The sequence below is a fragment of the Engraulis encrasicolus genome, chromosome 5 (genome assembly GCF_034702125.1).
Source record: "Engraulis encrasicolus isolate BLACKSEA-1 chromosome 5, IST_EnEncr_1.0, whole genome shotgun sequence".
Classification (NCBI taxonomy): domain Eukaryota; kingdom Metazoa; phylum Chordata; class Actinopteri; order Clupeiformes; family Engraulidae; genus Engraulis; species Engraulis encrasicolus.
Window position 1 is genome coordinate 24,865,446 of NC_085861.1, and position 25,000 is coordinate 24,890,445.

The 25,000-nt window shown below is 45.5% G+C and overlaps 1 protein-coding gene across 1 annotated transcript in view; it reads right to left on the reverse strand.

Annotated features, from left to right (window-relative positions):
- Nucleotides 1-8,455: 8,455 nt before the first annotated feature.
- Nucleotides 8,456-25,000, reverse strand: part of csmd3a (CUB and Sushi multiple domains 3a) — a 393,918-nt gene continuing 377,373 nt past the window's right edge. Inside the window, exons 65-71 of the mRNA XM_063199008.1 lie at nucleotides 23,689-23,868; nucleotides 22,364-22,432; nucleotides 17,976-18,134; nucleotides 14,917-15,029; nucleotides 13,110-13,197; nucleotides 9,970-10,105; nucleotides 8,456-8,721 (exon numbers count right to left, since the gene is read on the reverse strand). Coding sequence (XP_063055078.1) covers nucleotides 8,562-8,721; nucleotides 9,970-10,105; nucleotides 13,110-13,197; nucleotides 14,917-15,029; nucleotides 17,976-18,134; nucleotides 22,364-22,432; nucleotides 23,689-23,868 — 905 coding nt within the window. The 3' untranslated portion in view covers nucleotides 8,456-8,561. The remainder of the gene's footprint in view (nucleotides 8,722-9,969; nucleotides 10,106-13,109; nucleotides 13,198-14,916; nucleotides 15,030-17,975; nucleotides 18,135-22,363; nucleotides 22,433-23,688; nucleotides 23,869-25,000) is intronic.

Sequence of the window (25,000 nt, forward strand, 5' to 3'; positions counted from 1 at the left end):
GCCGCGTTGTAATGGTTGCACGTTCAATCCCCACCCTTATCTCCAATCCCTTTCTACTTCCATGCCCCTGAACAAGGCAGCTAACCCTACATTTCACCAGGCTTTAACCAATACCCTGTAAATGATTGTAAATCACTTTGGATAAAGGTCATAGTAGAGCTTTCACAACAGACTCTCCATATTGAGGAAAAGGCTTCTATCAAGTGTTACTAATTAATTACTTTGGTAACAACAGTCACATGATAGAGTCTCTGCATGAATTGAGGTGCCACCATCTTACCATCTTGAAGACACAAGCTTCTTTAACATAGCAGAGTCTAGTTCAATGCATCACCTCCTTTTTCCGTTCAGCAGTACTGAGCTGTGCTTTGCTCTGCTCTGTCCACGGTGACGAGACCACTGTAATCCACCGGGTTGGCTTTGCTAAAATGTCAAGTTCAGGTGATCTTTAGTGAAGTGCTAGCTGCTCCATTATAGTTGGAGATCTCAACCATCAGAGCTAAATGTCACATCGTGTGGCAAGGGCAAGGCACCAACCTGACCTCACCCCCTTCCCACCAGCTGGAATGCTGATATTCACGAGCTGTGATCAAAGTCCGAACTTTGAGAGCAGTCTTTCTCTCTCTCTCTTTCCCTCTTTCCCTCCATCTCCAACTCCATCTCTTTTTCGACTGAGGATGTTTGCTGAATCAAGGACAATTTATGCAAATGACATTCAGATTCATGCATTCTAAGCACCATTACCTTGGTAATTACAGGCTTCTGCAAAGCATCCATTTTAAGTGGATGGTGTGTGTTGTGTCAAGACACTTATGGCTACTAAAGGGTAGACAGAAGAACAGGTGAAGAGAGAAGAGGATGAAGAGAGAGAAACTGTCAGCTGGAAAGATCGATGGGCCGGGCCAACACACCTCTACTACATCATCACAGGACCCGAGCGAGGAAGGGACTAAGAAAATGGAGCATGGCCAAGACTTTCCATGTCCCTTTGGACAAACGTGTCAGGGTATTGGATTAAACAATGACAGACCTGACTTTTTATTTTATTACAGCAGGATTTAATTAGACACTTAATCAAAGTGAACCGTAATCATCTACCTAGAACCCAATAGTAACTCCCCAATTGGAACCTCGTTTGAGTAATTACACTGCGAGATAATTACATGGCACTGACTCTGCCTGAGCTCTTTTGTTATGCAATAATGTCCCGGGAAAATTACAGTTACAATTTTCTTACATGCCATACCTTCGCAAATTGCCATGGCCTCTACATTAACTGTCACGAGAAGAACAAGGCTGTTGTAGAACGGGAGGCCTAAATAAAACATTGCGTATGCCATTTCAATTATGGGGGGTGAAATTACATGCCATTAAATAACCTGACAAGACTCTGCGCTCCTTAAGGCGCCTATCTGGTTTCACTGAAAAAGATTGTAGATCTTGTCCAGATTTACATGTTCATATTAAGGTGATTTCCATCTATGGCCTGGTGCTTCCTGGAACTTCATCATACAATATGCATGACGCAGAAGAGGCCCTTAAGATACGTATATTGGGGTTGTGATACAGAATTATGTCCAAACTGAAAATCCACTCAAGTAACTACTGTAATTCTTAATGACACAAAAATTGAATCATGACCGATTGCCCCGTTTCACAACACTTAAATTACAGTCCCCAAAGAAATAGAACTTCTCATTGTACTTAATACAAATCTGCTTCACCTCTATGTGACTGAAACACATGTCTGTGTCTATGTCTGCGGAGTATGCAGATGCATCTTGTACTGGCCTTTTCAGATATATGATGTTTTCACAGAGCAACCAGATAAAGAACTCTAACAAGGCTCTTGCGTCTTTCACCACATACAGTATACTGTAGTACAGTGGTTCTCAACTGGAAAAGTCTTGGGACCCACCATTTTCCACTCTCATTCGGTCGCGACCCAATTTTTTTTAGCGTTCAAGTCAATTCAATGCAATTCTCAAAATGTAACCAAGACTCGAATGACTGGTTGCACTCTATGTATCTCGCATAAACATTCAGATTGTATCTATGACAACAGATGACACGGAGTTCACTAACCTATCACAATAAAAGTTGTAAATTGTTGCAGGAAAAGTTGGATTTTGTTTTTTAGAATTACGTTTTTTTTTTTTTTTTTACACCAAGGCTCCGCGACCCACCCATGACCCCTCCGTGACCCACTTTTGGGTCGCGACCCACCAGTTGAGAAACACTGATGTAGTATATGCATACAAATAAAATAACCTTAAAATGACCCTTTCCAAAATCATTCTCGTTACAGGTTGACAGGAACTTTTGAACATGCGTCGCTGCTCTACAGCTGTACATACATAATGCCATGTCTGATTGATATGCTCTTTCATTCACCACTGCACACAAGGCACATGTTGCATTGCTTTGTGGCACTTACATAGTTGCACTATAGAATGAGTGAAAAACAAAAGACAAAGTCAGTTTGGAGAAGCAGCCAGTGACTTAAAATGAGAGACATTGACATCTAATGAGACAACAGAATGGTAAAACTGCAGAACTTCATGTTGCTTTCAGACTCATTAACATTCAAATACTTTTAGAGACACAAAGACAAAAGCCATTAACTCAGTGGCAAGTCTTGGCCCTGGTGAAGTCGTGATTGTGCCAAAGTAGCCATGCTTCAGGGGCAGCAGTAGGGTGCAGCTGTGGGGCCAGCACTCCTGTCCCTAGCTGTCGGCGCTGGATAGGTAATCTACCATACAGCACATTTTCCCAGTGGGCCAACAGTCCTCAGGGGACTGAGGCTTTCCCCCCCTTAGAGACCGGCCCTCCATTTCAGGGGTGAGTTTCTCAAAAGAGAAGTTGTTAGCCTGTTAGCAACTTCGGTAGTTGCCAATGGGAAAATGCATTGAAAACAACAAAGTAGCTAATGTCGTAAGCAACTTTGGTTTTGAGAAATTCACCCCAGATTGTGGAGGCCCATTGGTCCATCTTTTAATACATTACAGACAACGGGCTAAAACAATCAAAATCATTAGAAATACAGGGGAACTGTGGAAGGGGCTGGTCCAAGAAAAAAATGTTCAGGGGCCGGTTGCACCAACTATCTTAAGACTTAACTCAACGTTCTAAGACCAAGCAGATAGTTACGCCCGTTGCACCAGTGGGTCTTAAGCCTTTTTCTGGTTAAGACCGGGCGTAGAATTTATACCCAGTCAGGGGGTAGGCGTAAGTGTTAAGACCTCGCCAAATTTCTGTAATAACGACGAGAACGGGCGAGTGTAGCCTTTGGGCGAGTGAGGGTGGCAGAGAGAGAGCAGCACGCAACGCGCAAAGGATAGTCATTTGAGAAACGGGCGCAGTTAAGACCAGTCCTCAGTTCTGTTGGTGCAACGGGCTTACGGTGGTCTTAATTTTTGGTCTTAAAGGGGTATGCCACTATTGTAGCATGCTACACGGATCCATTGACTTTCACTAGCTTAGCGACATATTCCCTCTTTTAACTTGTCTTAAAGCAAGCCAACGCTTAACATGAAAAATAAGACACTTTACCACCTTTATAAACACTTTATAGACACTTTACCACCTTTATAAACCCCAGCCAACGATTTTAACTGTATTAAGCCCAAAAATAGTGGCATACCCCTTTAACAAAGACCACTTTAACAGTTATGACCAGTCCTAGCTAAGACCATTTGGTGCAACCGGCCCCAGGTTTTTTGGTCCAGAGTAAGCCCTGCTTGGTGCAATTCAGTTGCTGTAGCTGGCTGCTGCCATGGCCACGGACCTGCTTCAAATGACTTCCACAGGAAAATGACTCCTCTGTGAGACCACAACCATTTCTACCCTCATTTCCCTGGCGTCGGCCAAAATGGTTTCCTGAGTCATTTGCCCGGTAATGTCTCTCTCTCTGACGCGCGCAAACCTTTTGCCTGTTCAAAGGCCCCTTCAAACCAGGGAGAGCTGACAGAGGAGGACAAAGGGGTCAGCTGGCCCGGGCCCAGGGAGAGGGGGTCGGGGACCATGACATTGCATGCATTGAGAAGGGGGCCCTATCAGAGGGTTTTGCTGAAAGCTGTCAGCGGCCCTGCTTCTGGCTTTCTACCTGCTAAGATGCTTTTTATTGACAGGGCAATTTCCGAGAATTTACAATCTCACGTTTCTCAAGCACACATGCTCGTGACATGGGTGAACTTGGCCTTGCGCACCAATTCAGCTTCTGCTCATAAATCATGTAGAGGAGAGCGTGGTCAAGCTAGACGACATTTGAAGTTAAGTTTGGTTTTGAAGTTGGAATCCAGTACTCCAGCGGGTTTGCTGCATGCTGTTTGATCCCTGGCTTTCATGTTACTGTACTGTACATGTAGAGTGACTCTGACAGCCAATAAGCCCCAATACATGTGACACAGCTTTCATCAGCACTGGCCAACTAGCGAGTCACATATTCGCTACATGTCATCATACATGTTGTTTAATTTCCTTGAACAGGCATCTCTTCATTGAAAATGAAGAGTAATCACGTGTACTGACATTGGTTGATCCAGACATGAGTTTTTCTTAACAGTTGAGCATTGTCTATGCAACAGGTGCAGCATTACTGCTAATACTACTAATACAGTTAAAGGGACACTGTGCAGGAAATGGTCAAAAAAGGTACTGCAACTATGCTGCTTTTTTTAAATTTGGCTGCATATTGCCAAATTTGATCTTTACATGAAAGTTTACTAAGTATTAAACAAATATTTTCTAGTATGGTCCAAGTACAGTCATCTACAGCTATTTTTGGAAATTCAAAATGGCGGACCATGGAGAAGATCCCCCTTTTCATGTATGAACAGTGCAATTTTTCCAGTCATAATGAATACTTGGAATTTGATGGTGGTGGTAAGTATTCATGAAAAAGGTAACATTAGTGAATGGGCAGCATGAATTCTGGAAACAAACAACTAAAAATCTCACACAGTGTCCGTTTAAGTTTGTATATCATCTTTAATGGAACCCTAGGTTTAGAAGCGATAGGTCTTGGTAAACAGATGAGATTTGAAGGGCTGTTTGAAGGGGTCCAATGACCTTCCTGCATGGCCTCTGAAGTCGTCAGTGCTAGGCAGCGTTAAACATCACAGTGACTGACAGTGACATTAATAATAAAAAAACAACAGTAAAGCAAGCAGAAATATTTATAAAAAAGCATCAGCTTTTTAATTTGAAAATGGACATTTACAAATGAAATTTTACAGTTTCTCATATTTTACAAATGTATATCTCTCACAAAAATATAGCTCTTTTTCAAAAAGTTTAAATATCTGTACACTTTTTATGAATATATTTACATGTAGTGGCTGAGCCCAGACAAACAAATAAATTGTTCTCTAAACTCTTTTTTGTAATAGTATCTCTCCCAGGCCAGTGTATCTGACTTGGGGTTGGCATTTTTAGGAAATATATAATCATGGCAAAATATGTAGAATATTCACAGCACTGGGCATTTTTCAAAGCAAAAGCCTTTTTTGTGTAAGAAGAAAAAAAAGAGAACAGAAACAAATCACCAGCCAAACGACAAGTAACGACAGCAACTGTTTCTAAATATACAAAATGCTAATGAAATGACCTGATGGATAGCAGCGGTGCTATATTTGATTATTTTTGGCTGGCATGTGCAAAACAATTATTGATCAACTGAGCTTTTGTTGGAGATACATGGGGGCATATTCTTAACCATCACTTGAAGCAGACACCAAAACAATTGTGGAAACGTTGCATACAAAACAAAATGCCATCTTTCAACTGAAGTAGGCTAAAAGTACTTTACAAGGCACTATCATAATTGATGATGTTACTCAGTAAGACAGAGCTCTGATTTGAAAGTGGTTTCCTTTTTTTTGTTGTTCCTCTTGTTTTCTTGAAGTTTGCGGGCTACGTACGAGACACCAAAAATACAAACATGAGAGAAACGTCCTTGAAGCAACACTGGAGAATCAATTCAACAAATGTCATTATCCATGGCTACAAACTTCAGATGAATACTTTTGACTCTGCCACATACCACTCCAAACTTCATTTGCTTATCTGGGAAAAGCAGTAGACAGAATTTCAAATTGACTTCCCGACACCATGTAGATAGTTCTGACTAGCGCAGATGCTTTAGGACTGGGAATAATCCAAAAAAGCTTTTTTTAAAATATGCCTGAGGATATAATGTGTGTGGGTGTGTATGCATGTGTGTGTGTGTGAGTGTGTGTGTGTGTGTGTGTGTGTGTGTGCGTGCGTGCATTCGTTTTATCTGACATTTTCTCCTCTGTAGGGAAAATGTTTGAATGTTTGTTCACACAGTAATCCCTTTATGTATGTATATGTGGGCGTTCAGTGTACTTGGCCAGTCGAAATGGTTTGAATGGAAAGTGCATACAGCTTCTTTTTTTAAGCAAAAGAAAAAATACCCTCCCTAAATAGATGAACAGCAATTCGATTTGAAGAACTGATATTGACTCTTACCTAATGTAATTTTCGTCCTTGCACCTTGGACTGTGAAATGAGGGAAAACCTTGTTACGTACATTAACGTGGACCTCTGAGAAAGAATTCGACGTGATGATTTGGCATTCAGGAACACGCCGATTGCCAGGTCGGTTGGATTAAATCGTCCCTCAAATATCACAAAAGGACAGAGAGTGCAATCATGGCAGAGGCTGTGGCATGAATGCTGTTCTTCTTTGGATGTGTACAGAAGTGTGTTACGTTGTGTTTGGTCTCTCGATCTATGTATGTGTGTGTGTGTGTGTGTGTATGTGTCTTTACAAGTGTGAGTGTGCATGTGTGTGAGAGACTGTATGTGTGTGCACGTGTGTGTGGGTGTGTACTTGCACCTGCATGTGTGTTCATTTGTGTGTGTGTGTGTGTGTGTGTGTGTGTGTGTGTGTGTGTGTGTGTGTGTGTGTGTGTGTGTGTGTGTGTGTGTGTGTGTGTGTGTGTGTGTGTGTGTGTGTGCATGTGCACAAATTGAGCAACGCATCAAGCATGTGACTCACTCACACATGGCCGTGAGTGGCACACGGGGGAGGGGGGCAGGTGACGGTGGGCAAGTGGGAGGGCAGGTGGCAGCAGTGGCGGCAGTGGGTGGGGGGTAGTGACTCTGGAGGTGGTGGTGGGAGCAGTGGTGGGCGGCTTGGTGCAGTGTTGGGCAACGTGGCGGCAACGTTGCTCCCCCAGACGAGGGTGGTAGCGGTGGTTCAGACGGTGAAACTGATGGGGGGGATGGCTTTTTGAAGGGTGGGCGGGTGGAAGTAGTAGCAGGGATGAGCAGCGGTGTGCGGCGGGGTGCAGTGTAGTGCAGTGGGCACTGGTGGGGGCGGTGGCATTACCGTAATGAGAGCGATGCCTGTATAGATGTGGTGGCTCTTTTGAGGGGGGTGTGTGGCAGTAGCAGTGGTGGTGGGGAGTGGGGGTGCAGTAGCGCGGCGAGCAGGCTACCCCTCTAACCACAGCCCCTAGTCAGCAGTGGGGCAGCAGTTCATTTAAATGAGCTTCAGGGTCCGCTTTCATCTGCTGGGAAAAACAAAGGCTCCACGTCTGTGGCAGAGAACAAAGACAGAGAGAGAGAGAGAGAGAGAGAGAGAGAGAGAGAGAGAGAGAGAGAGAGAGAGAGAGAGAGATGAAGGGGCAGAAAGAGATGAAGAGACAGAGAGAGAGATGAAGAAACAGAGAGAGATAAAGAGAGATAGAGTGTGAGAGAGATGAGACAGACAGAGAGACAGAAAGAGACAAAGAGAAAGCTAGACCAGAAAGGGAGGCAGCAAATGACACGAGTGGGTGGGGGGGGGGGGGGGGGTCACCAGCAATGGAGCGTCCTCTTTTCCCAACCACATCTGTCCTCATGATCTTCTAGTCAGTTGTTGAGACGTGGGCTTGTGGATTTACAGTCCCGTACTGTAGGTGTGTGTGTTCCCGCTGTTGATTCATGATCTCGCAATAAGCCGAGCGACGGTTGTTGTCGACCAGAAGCAGTGAGCCGAGAAGGATCACAATCAATACCCAGCAGCAAACAAAGACTTTGAGGTCCGCAGAGGTGTTCACGCGGGAGCTTCACATAGAAGATGAGCAGATGACCGAAAAATAAAACCACAACATGAAAAAAAGTATTCCACTGAGTGACACACACGCACTGTTTTAGACAAAAAAAACAGTTCCAAGAGACGTTGAGAGGGAGGAACAAAAATGATCTTGAAAGTACAAAACAGACGATACACTCCCAGAGTGTGGATTATATTCTTGGAAATGCTCCACTCACATGGTGAAGAAAATGGGGGCACCTCACTCTCGACTGCTATCTCTCTCTCTCTCTCTCTCTCTCTCTCTCTCTCTCTCTCTCTCTCTCTCTCTGTATCCATTAAACTCACAATGAGCAAGGGTTCTTTCCTCGAAAAAAGTGTGCTTGTGGGTTTTTTTCTGCAGACGCTATCTCACAAAAAAATAATCACACGTCCCAATCCTGAAAGGAAGAGGAAAGCAAAAAAAAAACCTCTTAAAAAACATAAAATGTTCCATCTTGGAGAAAGGGCTCCTTTATCAAACCATTGTGCAGACTGTGTTGAGGTTGGGATCAAAGCGGACGACCTTGCCCTCAATAGACTTGGAGTTGGTGTTGTACATGGGGTTCTCGAACGTCGCCTGACCATTGTTGTTCTCGTGCACGGCGCATCCGGAGTACTCCGTTTTATCTGTTTTCCTGAGGGGAAAAGTGAAAGGGAAATATTTTTTTGGGTCACAATCAATTCATATATGAGATGAGAATATGAAAAACACATTTACTAGACCTACTCACTAGCTGGAAGCTGTGGGCCATAATTGGAAGAACATAACTGCTTAATTACACGAAACACGCCAGCACAACCATGTCCTGTAGTCACCATGTTAATCCCTGCCCAATGACTCGCTACCCAGATTCGAAAAGGGGAAGAAAAAAAAACTTCGCTACACAGATAGAGCGAGGACAGAATTCATGACCCACCTGCAACTTCCCCCCTATGGTGCAATGCCAGACCAACTCGGCAAGCAAAATATTTTCTACCAATGGACTTGTCTAGGTTAATGGCCTATTATCATATGGTATAGTGATGTTAGTGCTAATATACAACTATATGATGGTGTACTGCACATAGCCATAGTCCTCTGTGCACCCAAATGCAAAGCCTGTGGGAGTGGACCCTGGTGAAGCCCCCAAAGCAGCACCCCTGCTCACAACACTCAAACTGAGGTCTTGTTCTGAAACCCACATGCTAGTTAGTAACGGGAGACATATGGCTCTGTGCAAAAACTAATTGCAACAGCACCCTTGATGCTCACAAAGGCACCGGATGAAAAGATTGCATTTAACAAGTGATACTGTGAATCCATTCACCCGAGTTGACTTGTAAGCAAGTACTTTGAGAGTCAAAACTGTATGGTACTTAAGTTCAGAATGGATGGCGTATCATAAATTGGTTTAATACAGTGAGTGGAACAACAGTGAGAAATAGAGCAGCTTCTGTGCGGCGCATTGGGAGATCCATCAATTCTCTGTTGTTTACCACTAAAGAGCCTAACAGCCTGCTTGCTATCTCTTTGGCAGCTTTTGGTGTGTGTGCGTGTGTGCGTGTGTGTGTGTGTGTGTGTGTGTGTGTGTGTGTGCGTGCGTGCGTGCGTGCGTGCGTACTTGCGCGCGCATGTGTTTGTGTGTGTGTTAGTATGTGTGTGTGTTTTTGCGTGAGAGAGAGTGTATGTGAGTGTGAGTGTGAGTGTGTTTGTGTGTGTGTGTGTGTGTGTGAGAGATAGTGAGAGAGAGAGTGTGTTAGAGAGAGAAAGAGAGTACCTTTGTGTGTGTGTGTGTGTGTGTGTATGTGTGTGTGCATGCGCGTGCGGGCCTGCGTGCGTGCATGCACGCGCGTGTGTGTCCCTGTAGACACGGGTCAGGCGCGAGGTCCTCCATCCTACATACCGCTGTTTATATAGGTAAAATCCGAAGCCTGCGAAAATGAGGGCGAAGAAAGGCACGAGGATGGCGATGGCCACAGAGCTGCTGTTGGTCCCGGGGGGAGCCTCCGGTGTCCTGGTTGCTTCCGTCACATTCAGACCTACCAGGGAAGCATCTGCTGCAGTTTTAGTACACAACACCTCCCCACATGGACACACACACACACACAGTGGACGCAAACAGTAGACACGCCTCATAGCACGGCACGTGTATACAGTACTTACCAGTACCAGTAGAGCAGACAGACCTAAATTTAGTATTCACCACCTCTCAACATGGACACACACATACAGTGGACGTATACTAGACACACTACATAGCATAGCACATATACTACAGTACTTACTTACACAGTAAATTTTGCGGTGTTGGTTCAACACTTAAAGAGTTCATTTATGTCCAAATAAGGTCAAATCAACCCTCAAAGTGTTGAATGAACACTGCCGAATTTGCTGTGTACTTTGTATACACCATCTCAGACAGACCTAGTTTTAGTGTTCACCAACCTCTCAACATGGACACACACATACAGTGGACGCATACAATAGACACACTACATAGCATAGCACATATACTACAGTACTTACTTACACAGTAAATTTTGCGGTGTTGGTTCAACACTTAAAGAGTTCATTTATGTCCAAATAAGGTCAAATCAACCCTCAAAGTGTTGAATGAACACTGCCGAATTTGCTGTGTACTTTGTATACACCATCTCAGACAGACCTAGTTTTAGTGTTCACCAACCTCTCAACATGGACACACACATACAGTGGACGCATACAATAGACACACTGCATAGCACAGCACATACACTTCAGTACTTACTTACTTTATATACACCATCTCAGAATACAGACACAGTGCAGCAGACACACCAGTAGAGCAGACAGACCTGGTTTTATAGTGCGTTCATGTGGTCTCGTAATTATCGTAAATACCAAACGCCGACATTCGAAGCACACATGAACGCCACCGCTTCTGGTATTTACCGCTGGACAACTCGTAGAAAATTTTAAGAAACGAGTTTACGAGATGATGACGCACACAACAGCTGGCTCTACTCTCGCCATGGCAACCGCTAAGTTGAAATACTCAAAAACCGGCATTCAGTATGTTTAGACATGTCATGGTAAATGACAGTGTCAGAAAATATACAGCATTTTTACCTTTGACTTCCTAATTAATTTGCTTGCTGTAGCTCATGAACAACAGTCTATAATCGTTTTAGTAAAAAGTCTCACTCTGGTTCGCCATCTTTAATTTGTAAACAACATCAAAAAAGCACATGAACGCAACGCACTTGTAAATACCACTTCGCAACTAGATAATATCTACTTCGGAAGACCACATGAATGCACCATTAGTATTCAGCACCTCTCAACATGGACACACACATACAGTGGACGCATGCAATAGACACACTACATAGGCACATACAGTATACAGTACATACATACTTTGTACACACCATCTCTGAACACAGACACACACAGTAAAATATAGTGTAAAGTGTACACGGGAAGACATGTATTGTAAATGCATGTAAACAGTGACAATACGAACAGAACAGATACTTGTGTTTATTTTGAACTAATAATTGCACTGAAAACATATATGGGTATTTTGCAAATGTGAACCAATATACAGCACTTCTAAACATAGCACACACACATATAAACACACCTCACAGCACATCACAGCACTTTTGTCTTTAATTAATAATTGCACCTAAAGATTAATTGGGTGCTGTTGCAAAACGTGGAGCAGCATCTCTGTAAACTATCTCTAAAAATGGACATTAACATATCTCACAGCACAGATACTTAATTATTTGTATCTATTAATAATGAATGCACCTACAGATGGATATTTTGCATGCATGAGTAATGGTGGCAGGAAAACAAGTACAGACACCATGCTGCATTTTTATTTAAAAAAAAACAACATCTAATTGGACCATGTAATTGTCATGCGACAAAAGTCGGAATATAATCTGCATTTTTCATACTGGCATACTGTACATAGACTGTGTTTTTAAATAAATAAATGTCACTTTGGAAAGGGACTGGGTATTTTGCACACAAGTAGCAGTGACGGATGACAAGAGTGGGCATTTTCACACCAACAACAAGCCATAAGAATCGATTTGTAACACCAATGGTACTGCTTTGTTTGTAAAAGGCCCTTTTCTGAATAGCAGATGAATTTTAAGGACACACAAGGCCCTCTATTAAAATTCATGTTGTGATAGTTACTGTAAGATTGAAATTCTGTTGTAATTCTAACCTAGGTTGTAAGTACGGTAACTGAACTTCTATCTGGAGTTTGATGATGTTTTACCTTTTTACGTAAAGGTCTAGCCTGAAGATGGCCACTGGAAGAGGAGTTGCTGACCACTATCCTTAATAATGTCATGACAATGTGACAAAAGGGTCTTAGATTACAAAGGTTCCCTACAATCAGGCCAGAAGAAACTTTTGGGATGAACGTAGAAATGTCCTCAATTTCCAAAAAAGAGTTAGGCAAACGGCGACTTTCATTTTGAAGTTAACCTTATCAAACAGCCAGACTGCCAACACCAATAGCACAGTATACTGGCTATGAGGATGGGGGTCAAGTTGAGGGCAGGACTGGGCTCCAAGTCCATTGCATCAGACTCCTCAAGGAGGAAGTTAGCGAGGAGGAGAAGTGCTTACGTACGATGGCGCTTCAGCTCCAAATTGTGATAATGGAATCACATTAAATCCACTGACATGGCAGGTTGCTGGTTTGTATCCCTGTTGCGCATTAACCACAATAACACCAAACAAAAGGTGCACCGCCTTTGAAATACCTGTGTATCTATTCGACCCCGCTGGTGTAGTGGTAACACAAATCAAATTAGCTTTGTTCAATTAAAAGGTGTAATCAAATTATAGAACTCGTCAGCAGTTGTGATGTATTCAATTATATTTAATCGAGGGATGAATCACACAGCACGTAAACTACCATTAGCGGTGGCCCTTGAAAAAGCTCTGCGGAGACAACAAACAAAACACAAAACAAAGCCAAAAAAAAAGATCAAAGAGCGATTGATAGACGACACAAGCTGGTATATTTACCTTGTCTCTGTAGTCCAAACGGGCCGTAATCTCTCCCTTGTATGAAGCCTTGGTAGACGTAAGTGCCACGGTCAGGCTCCACGGAAACCTGCGGGTAAAGACGGTTGGTTAGTTTTATTTATTTAATGCCTCGTTAACTGCTGCAGCTATGCATTAGTTATTAAAACAGGTGTGAAAAATCAAACATTACAAGCAGAACAATGAACAGCAATTCAATTATACAAATACTTTTGGCAAGGATTACAGTAAAAAAAAAAAAAAAACGGATCACAGTTGAGACTTGGAAAACATTATACTGTATGTGGAGCATTGGTAGAGAGAGAACACACTTGCTTTGGCCCTGGAAACATTGTCTCTCTGTTCACGAGGCACTGTATGCATCATTGGCAAATGCTCGTTACGGAAACGACACTGCCGGATGGGTAGAGGCGGTGAGCAGACACATTCGCCAGATCAGTGGCACTACATTCTCTCGCTCAGCATGCCTTTCTCTGTGGCATGCCTGGCCGTGAAAGCCATTTCGCTGAATGTGTGCTGTGTGTGTGTGTGTGTGTGTGTGTGTGTGTGTGTGTGTGTGTGTGTGTGTGTGTGTGTGTGTGTGTGTGTGTGTGTGTGTGTGTGTGTGTGTGTGTGTATGTATGTGTGTGTGTATGTATGTGTGGGTGGGTGTGTGAGCATGTGTGAGCATGTGTGAGTTTATATATGGATGTGTCTGCATAGTGTGTGAGTGAGAGTGTGTGTGCATGTGTGTGTGTGCATGTACGTGTGTGTGTGCGTTTGTGTGCGTGTGTGTGTGTGTGTGTGTGTGTGTGTGTGTGTGTGTGTGTGTGTGTGGGTGGGTGTGGGTGGGTGTGAGCATGTGCGAGTTTGTATGTGGATTTGTCTGCATAATAGTGAGTGTGTGTGTGTGTGTGTGTGTGCGTGTGCGTGCGCGTGTGCGTGTGTGCGTGTTGGTGTACTGTATCATCACGCCAGCTTGACACATTATGTGCGGTTGATGGACAAGGCATGGGGCCTTGAGTCTCCCGGTTGCTGATATTTCAAGAAAGCTGCTTTTCAATGCACCGCCACACAACCGGGCCATTACTAATGCAAGCGAGGTCTAACTTTACAGCACACAGACACTACACATCTTTCAGCGAATGAAAATGACCTCCAGCAGTCCTCCTTTTTTTGTAGCATATCACGTTAGCATAGTCAGAGTAGCCACCGGCATCGTCATATAAGCCAAATTAAGAGCCCTAGCTCGCAAAATACTTCTGAGAAGTAATTAAAAATAACCTGCTACAGAGCCCAACACACACACACACACACACACACACACACACACACACACACACACACACACACACACACACACACACACACACACACACACACACACACACACACACACAGACACACACGCGCACACACACACACGCGCACACACGCACAAACACACACACATACACACGCGCGTGCACACACAGGCACACGGCTGTTTTGTGCTAGCATAACAACACCGCCGGCTGCCATATGTAGGACGAGTCTGCTCTGCTCAGTGCCGGCCCTCCCAACAGGGCGAGTTGGACCCATGCCTGAGGCGTGCACACAGGGACGCTGACAGCTTTGGGCTGGACCTGGGTCAAAATCATCTGAAAGCCTCCCCCAGTCAACACATACAATTAAATGGGGACCCGATTTGGGGCCCGCTTTTTCCATGGGCCCAGAGCAACTGACCAGTTTGTCCCCCCTGCTTCACTGCCCTCGTCGGCTTCCCCATGAGGACACATTGTACATGTTGCGTGGTAGTCTGGTTACTCACAAAGCCGTCCATGGCCCAGGTGTCCTCTGTGGTCTTGCTGTAGGTGCTGTGGGCCAGCGTCTGGCTGTGGTGCAGCTGCAACGTCAGGCGCGCCTCCCTGCTCTTGTACACACCTGCGGACAAGACCGAACTGAGTCAGTATTCATTATTGAAACCCATTCACACAAACACACATGCACGCACGCACGCACGCACGCACTCACAAAAAAACACATGCATACACACACACACACACACACACACACACACACACACACACACACACACACACACACACACACGCATGCACACACACACACACATGCACGCAAACACACAGACCAGACACACACACACACACACACACACACACACACACACAAACACACACACCACACACACACACACACACACACACACACACACACACACACACACACACACACACACACACACACACACACACACACACACACACACACACACACACACACGCCTCCCTTCTATTGTACAAACCTGCACACACAACACCAACATGAGACGTTGCATATTAATTAATATTAATATAACACATTCATCAACAGATCAATACAATGTATCACACATCAATACAATATATGACATTCACCAGGTGTATGCACTGCAACCAATAAATACATTAATTATTTACAACACAAAATCCATAATTTCATGTTCCTGTGTATTCTGCTCTTGTACACACATGTGGACAACACCAACAGATGATGTTGGGTACTGATTAACATAACACATTCAAATAGAGTGCTGCTTTTTTATACCATGTTAGGGTGTGAATTGCAACCAAATTTGTATAACTTTTTATAATGAGCTGGTCAAATAAAATCAAGCTTTCGGACTGGCTGGCATTGCAACCAACACAGAAATTGTGTTAGCTATTTATTAACATAACCTGGACAAATAGAATTTGGCTCTCTGGTTGGGTGGTGTGCATTGGAACCAACAAAGATATTACAGTATCTTTTAAAGTATTCTGATCAAATAGAATACCGTTTTCTGATTGGATGGCCTGATGTGAATTGTAAACAAAACAGATATTATTGGCTGGTCGGGTGTGCATTACACAACCAACACAGAGGATATGGTTTATCTAGTGTGAGAGTTGGGGGTAAGCAGTGTCTGCTGAATTGTTTGATGTGCCAATGCAGCTTGTGCTGAGAGGTGCTCTTTTACCTGCCCCTATTGGGCCACCTATTGGGCAAGCATCGCAATGACCCTGACTACCTGTCTATCTGTCTGTTTGTCTGTCTGTCTCCCTGTCCATGCCCGTGGTGGGCTAATGTGGTCTGCAGGGGCCGCTAACATAACACCAATGCCTCTTTTCCACTGCCGGTTTTCTGGTTGGCCTACAGATCGACAACGCCTGACTTGGCCACCACTTTTTGCTTTACGATTGAGCAGTGTCGTGCCTATTCGAAAAGCAAAAAGTGTCTTTCGAGTCACACTTCGTCGAGCTGTAGGCCTACCGGAAAACTGGCAGTGGAAAAGAGGCATTAGTCATACACACATCCTTGGGCAAAAACCTAACAACAACATCGAATGCGTCTAGCATTTTAAGAAACTATCTCAGTAGTAAACAGGCAACCTTGAGGCAAATAATCTAATAGAAGCCATGCTATTAGCCATGCTAGTTACCTAAACGTGTATGTGACAAATAGACTTGAAATCTATTGCTATTGCCACTATGGAGACTACATGACACACACTCTTGCAACACACACACACACACACACACACACACACACACACACACACACACACACACACACACACACACACACACACACACACACACACACACACACACACACACACACACACACACAAGCATGCATAGCACACACACAAATACAAACAAATACACATTCACACACACGCAAGCACACACACACACAGGTGCACGCATGCACCCACGTGTGCACACACACACACACACACACACACACACACACACACACACACACACACACACACACACACACACACACACACACACACACACACACACACACACACACACACACACACACACGTGCACGCACACACGCACACTAACAAAACGGCCTTCTTGGCACATGTTGTTTGTGGAGGTTAATGCTGTTAGCACAGTGCCTTAACTGGCAGTGTGACAGGAATGTTTGCCTGGGTGTTGCAGACTGACCCGAGCTGTCACACACACTATGTCTTAGTGGCAGCCAGCGCTAACTCAATGCAGCACAGGCACCATCCACTCCACACGCATGCACAGAATAGCCCCCTTTTACTCACACACACACAGACACACATGCACACACACACACACAGGCACATACACACACACACACACACACTTCGCACATTCTAGCCCCTCCTCTTACACGTGCATGTACAAACACACACTCCCACACTCCTCCTCTCGCTCTCCTCTCCTCTGCTCTCGCCTCCTCTGCTCTGCTCTGCTCTGCTCTCCTCTCCTCCCCTCCCCTCTCCTTCCCCTCACCTCCTCTCCTCTCTTCTCCTCTCCTCTCCTCTCCTCTCCTCTCCTCTCCTCTCCTCTCCACTCCTCTCTTCCCCTCCTCTCCCTTCTCCTCTCTTCTTCTCCTCTCCTCCCCTCTCCTCTCCTCTCTTCCCCTCTCCTTTCTTCTGTCTCCTCTCCTCTCCTCTCCTCTCCCCTCTTCTCCTCTCCTCTCCTCCCCTCTCCTCTCCTCTCCTGTTCTCTCCTCTCCCCTCTTCTCCCCTCCCCTCCCTTCTCCTCTCCTCTCCCCTCCTCCCCTCCCCTCTCCTCTCCTCTCCCCTCCTCTCCTCCCCTCTCCTCTCCTCTCCTCTCCCCTCCTCCCCTCCCCTCTCCTCTCCCCTCCTCTCCTCTCCTCCCCTCCTCCTCTCCTCTTCTCCTCTCCTCTTCTCCTCTCCTCTTCTCCTCTCTTCTCCTCCCCTCTCCTCTCCTCTCCTCTCTTCTCCTCTCCTCTCCTCTCCTCTCCTCTCCTCTCCTCTTCTCTCCTCTCCTCTCCTCTCCCTTCTCCTCTCCACTCGTCCTCTCCTCCCCTCCTCTCCCGGAGAAACCTGACCTGAGAGCAGAAGCTCCACGTCTCCGTCGTTGAGTGTCACGTTGACTCTGCCCGTGGTCACGTTCAGGCTGGTGATTGTCAGAGTCATGGGCTGCTTGACACCCCGGTGCTCGAACGAGCCCTTCCAGGCGAACGCCGGCGCAAACACATCATCCGGAACTGGCCAAGGGGAGGAGAGTGAGTGAGTGGTCAGATTTGGAGCCAGACAAGTGAAATAAAAAAAATATGGAGGAAAAAAGAGAGAGAGAGAGAGAGAGAGAGAGGAAAAGGTGGAGAAAATGAAGAAAGTGAGTGGTGAGATTTGAGCCAGAGGGGGGAAAATAGAAATGGGATAGAGGGAGAGAGAAGAAGAAGGAGGAGAAAGAGAGAGCGACGGATAAGGATAAATACTGTATATAAACATACAGACAGGCAGACATATTTGCATACATACTGCATACATCATAAGGATCCTCAAAAAAGAGATTGATTAAATAATTCATAGATGTAGATAGACATACTGTAAAAGATTCAGATAAATGAACATGTGCATACATATTCACTAAGAAGCAGGATGAAGAGGAGGATGAAGAGGAAGAGGAGAAGGAGGGAGGGTATAGGCTCGATAGAGGGATAGACAGACACAGAGAAAGGGAAAGAAGGGAGGCGAGGAAATGAGCAAGTGAGCAAACGAGGGAAGGAAGGCAAAATTACAGCTGAGCGCCTTGAGAAGCACTTACAAACACATCAAGCAATTAACACCTCCCTGTCAGTCTTGGTGGGAAGTGGCGGGAAGCGTTTTGGTGTGTAATTTGTGCACGCAGGGAAAGACGGTGATCTTAAGAGGGACAGCGAGAGAGACAGAGAGAGAGAGAGAGAGAGAGAGAGAGAGAGAGAGAGAGAGAGAGAGAGAGAAAGGTTGAGAGGGAGAGAGGAGAAATAAAGAGACAATGACAGAGAGAGAAAGCGAGAGAGAGAGAGAGAGAGAGAGAGAGAGAGAGAGAGAGAGAGAGAGAGAGAGAGAGAGAGAGAGAGAGAGAGAGAGAGAGAGAGAGAGAGAGAGAGAGAGAGAGAGAGAGAGAACAGTGAGATGGGGAGAGAGGGAGACAGGCAGAGAGGGAGAAAGGGAAACTGGGAGAAGTAAAGAGACAATGACAGAGCGAGAAAGAGACAGAGAGAGAGAGGGAGGGGGCGAGAGAGAAGCAGAGAGAGAGAGAGAGAGAGAGAGAGAGAGAGCAGTGAGAGAGAGAGAGAGCGAGAGAGAGAGGGAGGGGGCGAGAGCGAAGCATAGAGAGAGAGAGAGAGAGAAGCATAGAGAGAGAGAGAGAGAGAGATAGAAGCATAGAGAGAGAGAGAGAAGTGAGAAAGGTTGAGAGAGAGAGAGAGAGAGAGGGAGCGAGCGAGAAGAGAAGGCAGGCCCAGTCTGTCTACATGTGTAGCCAATCCAAAGGGGCGCGGGCCTCTGCTGTTCATTAATATAATGGCGGCCGCCGCAGTGCCTCCGCATGATTGATGCCACCAGTAAAGAGCTGTGTGAGCCATGTGCAATTAGGGGCCTTATCTGTTAATGCCCCCCGCGCGCCGTGCTGGGCTGCACCATATGCCCTGTCTTACTGTAACTGCCCTGTGTTGTGTTGTGATGCGGTAGGCGGCACCATGTTGTGTGTTGTCTTGACTTGTGCTAGGCACCGTGTTGTTTTGTGTTATGTGAGGAGGCGGCTCCATGTTGTGGTGTGTTACTCTGCACCAGGTTGGCGGTGTTGCGTTTTGTTGAGCGGTGTTACATTTGGTTCACCTGCGGTACATTGTATCGGGGCTGTGTTGAGCTGTGCTGGGCGGCACGCGCCGTATAACTGTACAGTCTTGTGTTGTGATGTATTAGAAGACACCATGTTGTGCTGTCATGACTTGGGTTAGGCAGCACCATGTTGTCTTGGGTTGCATTGTTTCAGGATGTGCCATGTTGGCTGTGTTGAATTGCGTTAAGCTGTTACATTGTCTTTGCCTCTTGTCTGTTGCGATGTGTTGGGCTGCATCGGGTTGTGTTGTACCAGAGATTTGTTTTAGGAAGGGGAGATATGACAGAATCGCTAGGTGTCCATAGAAATGAACGGTGAAGATTCGCAACGCAAATATGCCGTCTACCCGCACATCTCCCGCCTTTCTGGCAACAAGTGCCTGCTGAGCTGAGCTGAAAAGTGGCTTAAAAAGCTTTATTTTGACTCGTATGACACAACCAAGTAGTCTAGATTGATCAGTTTTTCACGGTCGTTTAAACCATATGGTTTTCACAACCGCTGGGTTCCCCTCCGTCCTATACTCAGTTTCCCCATTCATTTTTTCCATCGACTCTCAGATCTGGTCTCACTAATCGCGAAATAGCACTGCGAAGGCGTCAACAAGATGGCGGCGACCGTCCTGTCTCGATCTAAACTGCTTCTGGTTGTACTGTGTTACGCTGGACTCAAACTACACGGCTATTGTCCAGATTCTCGGCTAAACATCCCCTCCTTACAACAATCAGCAGAGCGTTCCCGTCCAGGAACCTCGCAAGTGTTCGTTTCCTTCATCATGTGCAACGTTCTTTGACGGTTCAAAGAGTCGCTGCCTGCAAATTGTAGATATAAAACAAATGTGATATTTACTATTTGAAATAGAACTTTGGCCATTGTGTCCGTGTTTACGACTCCAGACAAGATTGTCAGTGGCAATTCTCCTTATGTGTTTGGCACAAACCAACTTCAAAATCGGATATGATTTTTAAGTCCTGTAGTTTGAGTCTAGCTTTGGACAGCAGGATGTTTTCTTGTGCTGTCTCTTGTTATGATGCACCATGTGGCTGTGCTGCATTAGGCTAAGCGGTTTCACCTGTGTTGCAGTGCATTAGGCTGTGCTGTGCTGTGCTGTGCTGTGCTGTGCTGTGCTGTGCTGTGCTGCGCTGCGCTGCGCTGCGCTGCGCTGTGCCGTGCTTGTACTGTGCTGTGCTGTGCTGTGCTTGTGCTGTGCTTGTGCTGTGCTGTGCTGTGCTGTGCTGTGCTGTGCTGTGCTGTGCTGTGCTGTGCTGTGCTGTGCTGTGCTGTGCTGTGCTGTGCTGTGCTGTGCTGTGCTGTGCTGTGCTGTGCTGCACCATATGTTCTGCATTACTGTACTACTGTCTTGTGTTGTGATCTGTTAGAAGCCACCATGTCGTGTTGTCATGATATGGGTCCAGTGGCACCATGATGTTTTGTGTTGTGTCAGGCGCCATCCTGTTGTATTGTGTTGTCTTGTGTTAGACAATACCATGTTGTGTTGTGATGTGTTAATCGGTGCCATGTTGGTTGTGTTTTTTATTTATTTTGAAAGCACAGATTGCCAGCGATTTAGACTATTTTTGACACTTTTTGACAGCCACAGAAAAGTTTGTATTACACCTGTATTACCCACCAATAGCATAGCTCGTTTAAAAGGTGGGATTCTCAGCTTTAGGTGTTTAGCTGTAGGTAAACATAACACTTCATCCTCAGTGATTGAGTAGCACTCAATGCATGGGAACAAGAGACTTATTACATTTCTTGCATTCAATGTTTTAAGCTGTGTTCCATTTTGTTCGCCTCTGTTCCATATCAGGCTGTGTGTCTGTGGTGCTGTGTTGGACTGTTGTGTTAGGCTGCGCTGTCTTGGGCTGCATTGTACTACGATGTGATCTGAGCTGGCAATAACTGGCGGGCAGGAAAAAAACAAGTTCCTTCTTCCTGCAATAGCTCAAGACAACCCTACGGTAAATGGTGTTCCTCTTTGGTCGCCCCTGAAGGCTAGAAGAGGAACTGTGTTTCATCTGATCAACATATAGTATAAGGTATGATAGACAGCCCACTTCTTCGAACTTACTTCATGCCGTTATTGAAGTTGTAAGGCAGCAAAGTGAATTTAGAAGTGCATTCAAGTGGAAATGAGTGTGCAAATCATTATTTCAAGGTTGGGAAAACTACTTAGTGCTGTAGTAAACCTGCTGTGCTGTGCCATGTGTGCTGATGAAAACTATTAAGGCAAAAAAAAAAAATGTCATTTACAATGACTCTAACTCTTTTTTTAAAGATATATTTGTGGCCTTTATTATGATACTGCAGTGAAGAGTTGGACAGGAAGTGAGGGGGAGACAGAGACAGGGAAGGGTCGGCATACGAGCCGGGCCGGAATCGAAACAGGGTCAGCCACATACAGTAGCAGAGGAGTTAGCACCACGGTAGGGCCAAAATAACTATTTTTTTAAAATATAAAATAGACGAATGGAGCAAGGGATAATGAAGCTGACAGAAAAATGTGGCATTCCAGCCTCACAACATAATTCTTCTTTTTGGAAAGTCTCCACAGCTGAAAAAAAACCCTGTTTTATTTATTTATTTATTTATTTTTAAAAATGACCTTACCGTTTATTTTGGGGAATGGCGTTCCTTGCTCGGCCACCACTGCGGGTTTCTCGGAGGTCTTGGAGCCAGCTGAGGGAACAGACAAAATGGGACGTCACAAGATGTACAGGACAGGATGCGGATGTATCCTCCACACGATCATTTACTATACCATCCCTACACACACACACGCACGCACGCACGCACGCACGCACGCACGCACGCACGCACGCACGCACGCACACACACACAGTCTGCCACCTCATTTCTTTCTCTCTCTCTCTCTCTCTCTCTCTCTCTCTCTCTCTCTCTCTCTCTCTCTCTCTCTCTCTCTCTCTCTCTCTCTCTCTCTCTCTCTCTCTCTCTCTCTCTCTCTCTCTCTCTCTCACACACACACACACACACACACACACACACACACACACACACACACACACACACACACACACACACACACACACACACAGAGTCTCCCACCTCATTTCTTTCTCTCTCTCTCTCTCTCTCTCTCTCTCTCTCTCTCTCTCTCTCTCCTCTCTCTCTCTCTCTCTCTCTTTCTCTCTCTCTCTCTCTCTCTCTCTCTCTCTCTCTCTCTCTCACACACACACACACACACACACACACACACACACACACACACACACACACACACACACACACACACACACACACAGACCCCTCTGCTGGTTTCTCTTCTCTGGTTGAGATTTATGTGCGTGCGGTGGCCAATGAATATGAATGCGGCCCTCAGTAGGGACTGAGGAGCTGAAAGACAGGCCAGGGCTCTAAATCTGCAGCGCTCGTTTGGGATGGGATGCACCAGGTAATGGATTGCATGGACTACAGAGGTGGCCGGGTGTAGGAAAAGTGTTTGCATGTGTTCTGTGTGTGTGTGCTGTGTGTGTGCTCTGCTCTGTGGGTGTGCTGTGCTGTGCTGTGCTGTGTGTGTGTGTGTGTGTGTGTGTGTGTGTGTGTGTGCGTGTGTGTGTGTGTGCGTGTGTGTGTGTGCGCGCGTGCGTGCGTGCGTGCGTGCGTGTGCATGTGTATGTGTATGTGTGTCTTGTTGTGGAGAGTTGAGGCTAATGCATTTTCGGGAAGAGGTCAGACCATAAATTCAGCGACAGGACAGGACACTGTCGCCACTGCTCCTGCTGAGGCTGGCGCTTCCTCTTCTGATGCTGTGCATGTGGCGGAATGAGATGAGACGAGATGAGATGGAATGAGACATGAGGACCACATGACGTGACGAGACAAGACGAGACGAGTCGTGACGAGATGAGACGAGGCAAGGCGAGGCGAGATGAGACGAGGCGCAGGAGCAAACATGACGCTTCCTCCGTCCTCACCGCGGCAGACCGGAACTTTGCCCGTCCAGGTGCCGTCGGTCCGGCAGACGCGGTGCTCGGAGCCTCCCGTCAGGAAGTAGCTGGGCTGGCAGGAGTAGACCAGCGTGTAGCCGAACGATGGCAGGTCCATGCCCACCACGCTGGCGTGCGCCGGGCTCTTTGGTTGCTTACAGGAGTGGGCTGTGGTGAGGAAAGGGAACAAGGAGGAGGAGGTCACATGTTATTGCATGTATACTGTAGTTTGTTACATGATTGGTCTTTGGTTGCTTTGAGTAGTAGGCTGTGGTTGGGAAATACAATATAGAGGGAACAAAGATGTAAGTGATTTAGGTATCGTCTGTATGATTTGTTTACCTGTTAAAACACGGTGTAATGAATTCGTTGTTATCAGAAGAGCAATGACCGAGTCGTAGTGTATTACTAAAGGCCCTGTGTTATGTCACAATAGAGTAGTACTGTGGTAACTAACCTTGCAATGACTATTACAGCATGCCTTAGATGGTACGGAGTGCATTATGGGACTACAGGTGTAGGCTGTGGTTGGGAAATATAATATAGAGGGGACAAAGAAGATGTGATTTAGTTGTCGCCTGTAGAGTTTGTTGAAGAAAATTCTACTATTTGGTTTCTATCAGTAAACTGTGGTTGGGGTGCAGTACAGCAAGGAAATCAAGAAGAAGAGAGGAAAATGAAAAAATGTGGTTACTTTTATTCATTGTGTATTACACAGTTGACCAGTTATTGCTAATAGGAGTGGGCAAGGGTGAGAGGGAGAGCCAGGATGGAATCATTTATCCTTTCTTTAACAATTGGTGTTTGCTTCTTATGAGACTTAGCGATGGTTGAATTCATGGATGACTTGCATAAATGAGAATCTTCAGAGACAAAGTTGCTACCTTAATTTCCTTAACATTCACTTGTTTTTTTGCGTTTTTGTCGGTGTCTATTTGTCATTCTTTCAGATTATCGCAGTCAATGCAGCTAAGCAACTGCACCTCTTGTTGGACACTGAGTTAGCACTTTTGTACATCTTTTGTTTAACTAACACTCTCTGGCTCCAGGCAAGATATATAGTAGCTGCAGTAAGAGTAAGAGGACAGAGCTACTGGGAATTACAAGGAAGAAGGCGAGCGAGTATAAGGACAGCTTGTTAGCATGAGCAAGCAGAGCAAAGTCTATTATCGGCCGGGTGTCCAGGAATGCAAATCACTTTGAGAAATAATCAGCTGACGTTCACTTGCTCAAACTAAAGAGGTTGCGGTGGCTGAATTCGCCTCTAGTTTGTTTTTCAACTGAAGGTACAGAGCCTTGT